At 35.0% G+C, this 11,752-nt stretch overlaps 1 protein-coding gene across 1 annotated transcript; it reads right to left on the reverse strand.

Moving 5' to 3' along the window:
- Window positions 1-4,782: 4,782 nt before the first annotated feature.
- LOC133292844 (putative indole-3-acetic acid-amido synthetase GH3.9) lies at window positions 4,783-8,242 on the reverse strand. Its single transcript, XM_061491311.1, has 4 exons — window positions 7,901-8,242; window positions 7,670-7,771; window positions 6,101-6,924; window positions 4,783-5,511 (listed from the first exon to the last, which is right to left on the reverse strand). Exons 1-4 carry the CDS (start codon window positions 8,203-8,205, stop codon window positions 4,928-4,930), a joined length of 1,815 nt encoding a protein of 604 aa, XP_061347295.1. The 5' UTR covers window positions 8,206-8,242; the 3' UTR covers window positions 4,783-4,927.
- Window positions 8,243-11,752: the final 3,510 nt, after the last annotated feature.

An 11,752-nucleotide genomic window follows, 5' to 3' on the forward strand; every position in this document is an offset into this window, starting at 1 on the left:
ACATAATATACAAAACATCATATAAGCAATTATCGTAACTGTACAAAGCATATATACATATCTTATCAAAGACATACGCAGTCATTCCCAAGGGATGATCCCAAGCGGAAATCAACGTACGTAACAAATATCATTTACAAAAATCATCACAATACTCACATCAGAACAAAACGTGTTATATCAGAGACGTACGCAATCGTTCCCAAGGGATGACCCCAAGCGAAAATCAACGTACGTAACAAATATCATTTACAAAATCATCATACATATCACATAAAACATGTCATATAATCAATTATCATAACTAAACAAAACATATACACATCTTATCAGAGACGTACGCAGTTATTCCCAAGGGAGGACCCCAAGCGTAAATCAACGCACGTGTTCCCAAGGGAGGACCCCAAGCGGAACCAGAACATATCAGAGGCGTGCGCAGTCATTCCCAAGGGAGGACCCCAAGCGGAAATCAACGCACGTGTTCCCAAGGGAGGACCCCAAGCGGAACCAGAATATATCAGAGGCGTACGCAGTCATTCCCAAGGGAGGGCCCCAAGCGAAAATCAACGCACATGTTCCCAAGGGAGGACCCCAAGCGGAACCAGAACATATCAGAGGCGTACGCAATCATTCCCAAGGGAGGACCCCAAGCGGAAAGCAACGCTCGTGTTTCCAAGGGAGGACCCCAAGCGGAACCAGAACATATCATATTAACACATCAAAGTAAATACATAAAAACAAAACATATCATATTATCATATAGCTCTATATGAATGCATCTATATCATATATCTCATACATATCATACAACCCGACCACAGTCCGTACACTATAGCGAAACACAAGGTAGGAGCGAACCCCATAAACACAGAGCTTACCTTTTGAAGCTTTACCAATTTGCTCACTTGTAACACAAGTTACCTATTTAGCTCCAAAGGAATCCAAACACGCTCAGTCCCTAGGCACACCTAGAGAAAGAATTCAAAACAAAATCAATAAAATGTTACAATGCCATGAAATTTATACAAGGCATACATCTTATTGCTCACTTTCGTTTCCTCACATTATGCCAATCCTATGCCAATTCACAAGTCAAAAACATGTCTTAATCATTTCCTTTAATAACACAACGTTCCTAAGTTGATTATGTATTCCCTTAACCAATTTAAGCACAACTTAGGTATATTTTCTTTCAAAAGGTCGTGGGGTTCACTTTAAGGCAATAAAAATACCTTTTACAATTTCTCAAATCATTTCACTAAATATTTTTACCAATTTTATACATTGGAAACTCAACACACCATCCAATTAGTTTTTAACATAATTATCCCTAAATAGACCCAAAAGGCCGAAATGCATAGGGTAGGTTTTCAAGGGATTTTCCACCATGTAATCTCACTTCCACATATAATCTCAACATACACCAACATACTAACCTCCACATTACTTGCAATTAAATTTTTTCACAACACACCCGAATTAACCCATTATGGCTGAAATCTAAGTAGTGGCCTAGGAAAATTTTTTTCAATTTTCCAACTCATCATCATGCTTATTTAACACTATAACTTCATTAACAACACTAATTCATCATCAATTTCAAATTCAACACTAAATTATTTCCCACCAAAATATGCTCACAATTATCAAGACTTAAATCACAAACATAACACCATAGAATTAAAGGTTTCTTATCTATAGTTGTTATTCCAAGCTCCAAAGAACAAAACCTAAGTTTTGCTCACTCAAAAGCCCCACTTCTTCACAAGGATGAATGGTGCCACAAATTGGGGGTGATGAATAACTCTCTCCACAAGCCAAATCAGCCCAAATGGAGTGGTGGAATGGATTCACTAGCCTTTTTACTTAAAGATTCACGTATGGCATCATGGCTTTTGGTGGCAAAATGAGTGGAAATGAGAGGAAAAAGAAAAGAAACCCTAAGCTTCCATGGAGAAGAAAGACACTGGGAACTCACAGGAATGGAAGGAGAAATAAGGGGGTGCTACGGTGTCCAAAAAATTAAATGGGCCAAGTTACTTTAACTGGGTAATAGCTTATCTATCTACACACCTCCATTCATTACCAAACTTTACCCAGTGGACTAGAATATTTTTCTAGTCATATTTCTAACTTTACTTTCACTTTTTGGGTAACTTTGTTTACCCGCATTTTTATCCCTTACTGTCATTTTAACTCCTTTTTCACCAAAGGTGACTTTATTTCTTTTTCTTTGTAATTATCCTCCAATATTAAATCCATAATAAATGTGAGGGTCATCATACCTTACACGAGAGCCCACTGGGTTTGAAGGGTGGACAAATGCATAGGCCCACCTACTTGTGCTAAGAAACTCCACAAGACCTGATTATTAATTAAATGGGGGCGGTGAGGATTGAACCCATGATATCGAGGCTCTAATACCATGTAAAGAATCAATTCAACCCAAAAGCTTAAGTTATTAGATGAAGCTACCTTAATAGTTTTTGTTGGCTATTGCATTGGGTTGTTTTGATGCTAACAAACAATTGAAACAATGATGATTGATGTTGCTATTTTAAGTGTACATCAAGTTTAAATTTCTACTGCAGCAACGATTAGGAAGGACCAAGTCAAACACTTGAAGGTTGAAAGAATGAGGATAAAGGATCAAGACAATTGAAAGATAAAAGTCTATTGCTGGGTTGACAGGATTGGATTTTGAATTCAAAAGATAATATTTGAAGAAAGGGGATATGAAGATAAGGTTGCAGCTTTGACAAGAAGATTTTGAATATCAAGATATGCTCCCAGATTTTATGGTTGATGATACGAAGAGAGGAGAAAAAATAGGCAACTAAAAAAAGGATATTTCAAATTGATGGAAGAAGATAAGAATGGGTCAAACAAAAGTTATCTATATATACAAGACCTTTGCTGATCAAAAAAGACACTGCTCACAGGAGCTTTTGCAGAGGACTTCACTTAGTTTCAAGTCTGATTTAAAGTGTCACCTTTTATTCTTTTTGAGAAGTACTAGTAAGGTGGTTTTTCTTCAGTGTTATTTTTAGCTATTGTTAGAGTTAACAATAGGGGAGCAATTGTCTTCGGACAATTGGGGAACTTAGACCTAAGGGTTAGGTTGAAGTAGCAATCTCTATTGTGACATTGAGGTTTAGATTTCAAGTGTAAATTAGGGTTAATTTGTACTTGAAATTATTGAGATCGTGGTTGTTTTACTCTTGTGAGTTCAAGAGGTTTTTCATGTCTTTTATTTTTTTAAATTCAATTTTGGTAAAGAAAATTAAAAAAAATATTTTCACGTTAAAAAAAAAACTTCCATCACTCAATTCAACCGCCCCTTCTTGAGTGTCACATGGACTAACAATTTTATATTTTATAACAATTTTATTGTTACATATGTTAAGAGATATAATAAAACGTGTCTTCCCCTTACCACTTAAGCTTATCGAACTCTAGCTAGAACATTTGATCATAGGTTCTCATATATACCATATCATGAATTAATATTATCCCAAAAGTTTAAGTCATTTGAAGAAAAGAGGAGGTTATACTTGCCACCATTTTAGGCTTATCACTCTTACTACATGTTTGGTTATCGTTGGATCAACTTGAAATCAACGGATGAAAAAGAGAAAAAAATAATTGTCGTTGATTTCAAATTGATTCTACGATAACCAAACAGGTAGTAACAATAGTAAGTCTAAAATGGTAATAAATATAACCTTCCTCTTTCTTCCAATGGCTTAAACTTTTGGGATAATATTAATTCGTAATATGGTATATATGAGAACCTGTGATCAAATGTTCTAGCTAGAGTTCGATAATTGTCGCCAATTTCTTCTAATGAAAAAATTGAATTTAAGCACAAAAAATAACTTGTGATCACTCTTATAGGGATTTGAGGGTTATGGTTCACAATAGACATATTGAGATTTTAATCCTGACAGGAATAAAATACCAATTTTTGCATGATCTAGACATAGGCTTGCTTGAATTGCAAACTTCATAATTTGTTGTGTTTAATACTTATTCTGAGAGGAACCACTAAGACATTAGAGTTCTAATTAGAGTAAAAGGTTAAAGTCATTAAGATATTAGGATTTAACCACTTATTTTTAGAAGATGAATTGTCTGAAATATCTGAGATGAATTATTATTAAAATTAATTTAAATTACTCTAGGAGGATCTGAAGTGAAATAATTCTTAGCTGTAGTTTAGTTATTAAAATCTTAATTCGTTTTCACTCGTCTTTGTTCTTATTGTGAATTTATCATTAATTACAATTGTATTTATTTTTAATTCAAAAATTATTCTCTACACCAAATTGAGTTGTCCAAATTAGAGAGAATAATGAAAATAGTACTTGGTGTCATTAATCTTAACGATATCTTATTCACTATTTTATTACTTATACGATTGGTATACTTGCCGAAATCGGAACATCAACCCATTCTTAGAGCCAATAATGTTTCCTCGTCTTAGAGACTACATTTGAATCAGATCGTTGGCAGGATTCCATTGCTCTTGTTTTAAGCATACAAAAGTTTGCTTCATAAATGTTCTGTTTTTATCAACCAGTCTACAACCAAAACTCTTATTTTTACGTTCATTGGATGTACAATTCAACCTAAAGGGGAAAAGGAAGAGGAAAAATCCTTTTATTTTTATTCCTTGATTAAATGGTTCAAACCCCTTCCTTTGGTCCTTCTCAATAATCCTAGAGTTCATCATTTTCCCTTTTACACATGATTTGATCAGGTAAACTTTTCATTTGCAAGAATATCAGGCTATAAAAGTTTCTGCTTTTGCTTGCAGAAAAATGAGTACAAGTTGATTCATCAAAGCCAAATTCTTTTGCAACTACCAACTTATGGTTGAAGCAAATATCACAATGGTGAACAAAAAGTTGTGAAGGAAGACCCCTCAAAACATCTTAGGGCCCCATTGGGGATCTCTAGGACTGAAGAAGGAAGCTGTAACTCTAGACTTTAGGAGCTTGAGTGCTTTCTTAGACTTAATGCACCTTGGTGTTTTGTACTGATTGATTGAAGCACCTTGGCTAATGAACAAGTCCATCAAAGCATCAAATGTTCCTGGCTCCACCACACATATCTCAAGTGGTCCTACTGACTTGTCATTGCTACGGCATCTTCTGTACACGAAGTCCAGTTGCTCTTCCACTGCAATGCAGCATTCCTGAAGCACATTTGGATCAAGTGGGGCCTCTGATTCCATCTTTGATCCATATTCCAGAATTTCCCAGTACAATACGTAGTGTCCTGGTACTGAAGAAGTATCAGGGTAACTTGTGTACTCCACTAGGAGAGCATCATATGGCTCTAACAACTTTTTGGCCATAGTGATGCTCCTATGCAAATCCTCTTCATTTGTCTTTTCACTGTCAATGCTGATCACAACATTTCTCCTGCAGATGAATCGAAATTGTGGAGCTTTCTTGTAAAATCCAACCACCTGAAGCACATCACCAATGCGGTATCGGTACAGCCCTGAACATTGAAATGTAGTATTGTAAAAGAGGGAAAAAAAAAATGCATTAGTAAATGGATATAATGATTTGAACTTCAGAACCCGATACTGTACATGTTCATGTACTTTGTAGAAAATGGAGTGATACCTACGCAGAGATTAAATTGCAGAAAAGGTGCATCAAAATTTTGATGCGAAAATAATATTAATGAATTCTGACTAAAGTAGTATATATATATAAAAAAAAAAAAAAAAAAAAAGGCCGATTCAGTTCAAGATCCACTCCGTGAGCGTCTGGGGAAGGGAAATTTGAGTCAAGCCTCACCCAAGGCCGATTCAGTTCAAGATCCACTCCGTGAGCGTCTGGGGAAGGGAAATTTGAGTCAAGCCTCACCCCTCCTTTGCAGGGGGGCCGAGTCGAACCCCTGACCTGGAACACCACGGTAAGCAAGCTTACCGCTGAGTCAAGCCGGCCCTTCTTAAAGTAGTAAATATATATATATATATATATATATATATATATAAGGATTGCTAATTTTATGTAGGGAAAAAATAAGGATGGCCTAAAAGGGCTAGCTAGGAAAATGCATCAATTAATTCAGAACTCACCAGCAAAGGTAGTGATCACCAGCTCATAAAAGCAACCAAGCTTGACATGCACCAAATCCACGAGCTTGTCATTGGGGACTTGTTCCTCTTCATCAAAGTCCATCAACAGTGTCCCGTTATGTCCAAGGGGAAGGAATTCAAAGTAACCCATGTTAGGCAAGAGGGTAAAAGCAACATCAGCAGGGTCACATAAAGGTTTTAAGTTGACCCCAAAGTAACACTCAGAGGAAGCATACATGGTACAAACCAAAGGCAACTTCCCCTCACTGTAATGCTCCAGAGCAGGAACATATTGAGCCATGGACCCAGTGACAACTGCTTCTATGTACTTAGCTCTAGGCCAAAGCTGACACAAAATTCCCTTCCAACACTTTTGGCTGCATATTTCACTGATCTCATTAGCAAGACGTGGATCTGGTGATGAAAGCACTGTGGACATGCATGAGCGGCATCCAGGGTCAGTTATGGAGGAACTAAGTTCTCCACTGTGGATGTCATCACATAGTTGCCTCCAGTTACGTTCAAGGAATGAAATGGCTCGAAGAAGTGCAGAACCAAAGACAGCACCAATCCTTAGGACTTGGCGTCGGTGAACCAAACCTGCTAGCAGCTGGCAATACATGCTTTGGTTGCTATCATTGCAAAGAATGGTTTGATCAGGGCTTGTGAAATCATTCCAAGGGTCACGTGTTCTGCACTTGAAGTGCTTGCTTTTGTAGTAGCTTGTTAACACACTCCTAGCTGGTAATCCACAAGGAGTGGACATTTCTGCCTTCACAAAGTAGAAAAACATTGCCTTCCCCTCGTCAAGATCAGGAACATACCTAAATGTATGGTTGGGTAAATGGGTTACATTAATGAAATACTGAGCATGCATCATATAATATTATGGTGTCCATTACCCTTTTTCATATAATATTATATGGTACTCCTAGAATTTTGTAAAGAACCAATTTAACAGGTGAGGCTATATTAATAATTTTTATATTATATCTCTTTGATATAAGAATCCATTGAATTTAAAAAGTGGATGATGCAGCAAGTCCAATTTATATGTGTTAAAAAATTCTCATGTCGACTCTGATACTATGTAAAGAAATACCAAATCAACCCAAAAACATAAACCGGATCTGCGGGGTTTCTCTAGTAATTGGCAAGGTACAAGGTAAACATAATTTGTATACATAATAATCTAAATGCAATACATGTCATGTCGCACTAGCTAATGCACTATGATCCTTTTTGTACAAACGTAACCGATGCATGGTGATGTGGCCTCCACCTATTCTTGTTAATAATAGTGATGTCATATCTTTTCATCTTATATCCTTTTTCATTTGGCAATATACTTGGAATGGAGAATCGTAATTCAAACTGGATGACGTTATACACAATAAAGAATCAAGTTGCTAAGAAGGGAAAGCAGGTCTAAGCTCCAACCATGTTTGAGTTTTAGGTAATTGATGAACACATTTAATTAATAATTTAAATGCAACGAAAGGATATGACTAATATACATGCATAATCAAGGCCAAGAAATAAAAAAGGTTTGTAGATGTTAATATTAACTGATTTATGATTGGCATGATGAGATTGTACACAAAGGTACGGCGATCAAGATCTTCGGCAATTGATGGCATCATTTTAGGCTCTCCAGCTGATGTCCCTGAACTGCACATAGTCACATACCATATGATTAAGATTGTTAACAATTTGCCAAAAAAAAAAGATTGTTAACATAAAACACAACAAGTAACTTGTAAAGGAATGAGCAAATACTACAATAGTAGAGGTTATAACCTGCATAACATTTCTATTATTGGGTGACCAGTGATAAGAGAAGAGTCTTCCCCATTTGCAATTCTTTGGATATATGGGAAGATTCCTTCATAAGTGATGACAGGAACACATCGCTTAAACTCTGCTATGTCCATTATATATTTTTCTCCCCTCATATACTTTTTCAAATACTCAGTTTCCCTATTCTGAGTTAAGATCTGTTTCAAAAGGCTTTCCTGAACTTCATCAGCGTTCATTGTCAGTCTCTCTATCTCCTTCAGTGCTTCCTCACCTTTGTACTCCAATTTCTTTCCGTCCATGCCCATAAGAAGGAAGAGAACTACAGAAGAGTCAATTGTAGCAGAACTCAATAGAGTACAGAGAATAACTCTTGTTCACATGGTTTGAAAAGCAATGGTGTGTGTATATATAGATAGGTACATGTACATTATTAAGGAATAGAATCATCGCGCTCTGGATTAGATCGGTTTTGAAAAAAAAATCATCTAATCCAATTCTTCGGTTTAATCATTTAATTATTCATTCGATTTGAATTTTTTTAAAATCCAATCCAATCCAATTTTATTCGGTTTGGATTGGATCAGTTTTCGATTTTTTAAAAAGTCTAAAATTTCAGCCATACAAATCACTAGCTATACAAAATTACAAACCACGTGAAGATTCAAGTCTTCAAATTAAAACAAGTTTTAAAACTCATGTAGAGTTAAAATAGAGTAATAAACAATAAAAAAAACTAAAACAAGGTAGTTTGCTATTAATAACATCCAAGATTCTAAGTCTACAAAACAACAAAATTTCAAATTACCATCTTTCTCTTTCATACTTCACTCTTTCAGCTTGCTCAATGCTCACTCTGTGGTGTTCAAAACAACCAACAAACAATAACTTTCATGAAAATAAGATATTAAGAGAGGGTTGAAGCAACAACAAATTTAAAATAAATAGATAAACAATTGAAATTAAAAAATAGCAACTTTCATCATCAACTTTTAATCAGAATCCGCACCAGAGTCATCCTCAACTTCTATATTTGAAGAAATATCTAAAATAATTATAATAAAATATTGTTAGTAACTTAATAATTAGAAAAATAAAAAGATGATATAAGTAGAATAAAGTAAATTATCTATCTCCATCTTTACAAATTTTTCTAGAAGATCTTTAACATCATTTGAAAAAAGAGTTGGCCAGAACAAATTTTGTGCACAAATTAATGCTTCAACTGTCTTTGGAGTAAGAGAACTCTTGTAATTGTTAAGAACTCTACCCCCAATGCTGAATGCAGATTTTGAAGCAACTGTAGATACTGGCATAGCTAATACATCTTTAGCTATTAGACCAAGAGTATGATATTTGCTAGAATTCACCTTCCACCAATTCAAGATATCAAAAAATTTAGTTCCTTTCTCTAGTGGCTCCATGAAATTCCACCTCATTTTTATTCAAGATCTCACTCACAGTTATATGTCCCTCTCAAATTCACTAGCAAATGAAGAGTTATCAAATGCTACCAAATCAATGTATTCTACCTTATGATGATCTTTGGTGGACAACTGAGAAAGATTATTTCCATGAAAATGTTTATAGCTATGGAACATCTTATTTAAAGTCTCCTTAACTCTAACATTTAAAAATTTTGCATCCTCCATTTCATAAAGCTTCTCAAAACTCCATTCCACAAATCATAATTTATATCGAGGATCAAGTATCACAGCAATAAAAATATCAACTTCATATTTTAATGTTCTCCCAATATTTGTCATGCTTAGCTTTCATTTTCTTAGTCATGGGCCCAAGTAATGGATCCATACTCTTCTCCATGTCTTTAAGTTATTCAATTCATGCAAACATTCAATATTTTTTTAAGCAATTTCAAATCATTATCAATAAAATGAGTAGTAAGACACAAATAATTAAGATTTTGCACAGAACTCGAACAATCACTTGTAAGACAGACACTCTGATTCATAATACTAAAAATAGATTTCAATTTTTTCTTCTCATTTAAATAGAGATTCCAACAATCTCTAGCAATAGTGATCCTTCCAGGAATATCCAACTTAGGTTGCACAACACTCATAAAATGTCAGAATCCCTTATCCTTCACAAATTTAAATGGCAACTCATCAACAATGATCATTTTAGCAAAAACTTTGTCTACAAGCTTCAACATCAAAAGATACAGCAACGATTGCAATGCGGCTTGTCAGCCTCGTATAGTGGCTAAGATACAAGCACTCATCGGTCAGGATTGGGAGGTAACGCTTTCTCATATTCCAAGATAAGCTAATTCCTGTGCAGATTGGTTAGCCAAGTCTGCTCTTCACAAAGATACTGGATTCTGGAGTCATAGAGTTATGTCGTTTCACCTTGCTCAGTTATTTGATCACGATCTTCAGGGAATTTCCTCTTGTAGGAATATAGACCCTGGATAGTTGTTTTTTGTTTCTGGTTGTTTGTTTGTTTTTGTTTGGGGCTTCGCCCCTTAATGTTATAAAAAAAAAAGATATAGCAACAAAAGCTTTACATCCTTTCCCATCTTCTTTTTAAAATTGATGGAGACTAAGAATTGATTGACTATAATCATTTGAATCTCTTGGAAACATTTCGCATTGAGCCAACAAATGATGTTTTAAATTACTTGTGTTATTTTTATGTTTATCACGTGCATAAGTAGCCCCACACCATTTACATTTAGATCTTGGGTTTATTGTTTTTGGATTAATTTCTTTATCAAAATGATCCCAAGACCAAGAACAAGGTTTGGTAGATTTTGTCTTACTCGAATCATATTCTTCAGCTAAAGCTTCTCTAGCTTCTTTGCTTTTCTTTTTTTGCAATTCTTATTTTTTTATGGCTTCTCTATAATTGGAACTAATGGTTTGACTTTGAGGGCCATTAGTTTCAGATGATGTCCTATTTATGGACTCGGACTCAACATTTTCACTAACCACTCTTTCATTATTTTTATTGTTTTGTGTCTGCACTTATATGAAATAAGATAATTAATAAATAGAGTTACGCTAAAATTCAAAGATAAAATTAATGCTTTATAAGTAATTTAAACTTACTTCAAATATTGTTACTATTAAGTTGCTGCCCACTCAACAAAATAGCTTGCTAACAATGTGACATAAATGTTGTCAAATGCTTGCATAATAATTGATAAGCACAAAATTCTCTATTTGTTGCATTTCGATAACAACATCCAATGTTAGAGAATAATATAAACTATTAAAAAGGTCATCACCCAACATCTTAAGATTTTGGATTTAAATAGTTCTTTACATGGTATTAAAGTTTCAAAATGACCATAAGGTCATGAGTTCGATCCTCACCCCCCCCACCAGTGGAATTAAAATAAGCACGAGATAAACCAACAAAAATTAGGCCTATATAATATCCATGCTTCAAACCCAAAGGGCTCTTGCGTGAGGGACTGTATTAGAGAATAATATAAATCATTAAAAAGGCATTCACCCAACACCTTAAGATTTTTGGTTGAAATAATTCTTTACATGATATGAGAGCCTCGATGTCCCGGGTTCAATTCCCGTTGCCCCTCATTTTCTTTGTAGAATTTCTTAGCACAAGTAGGCTGGACCTAATGCATCATCCGCCTTTCAGGCCCAATGGGCTCTCTTGTGAGAGGATGTGTTAGAGTATAATATAAATCATTAAAGAGGCCCTCACCTATCAGCTTAAGCTTTTGGGTTGAATTGGTTCTTTACATCCAAGAATAGTTGTGACTATTAAATTTAACATGATAGTTTTCAAAATTCCATTTTAATTTATGGGGAAGAATATTGTGACAACCAAGTTGTGTTACTATCAAGTGACTACCAATCAATC

This window comes from Gastrolobium bilobum, unplaced genomic scaffold (genome assembly GCF_033153095.1).
Source record: "Gastrolobium bilobum isolate Gb01-03AN ecotype WA unplaced genomic scaffold, APGP_CSIRO_Gbil_v1 utg2530, whole genome shotgun sequence".
Classification (NCBI taxonomy): domain Eukaryota; kingdom Viridiplantae; phylum Streptophyta; class Magnoliopsida; order Fabales; family Fabaceae; genus Gastrolobium; species Gastrolobium bilobum.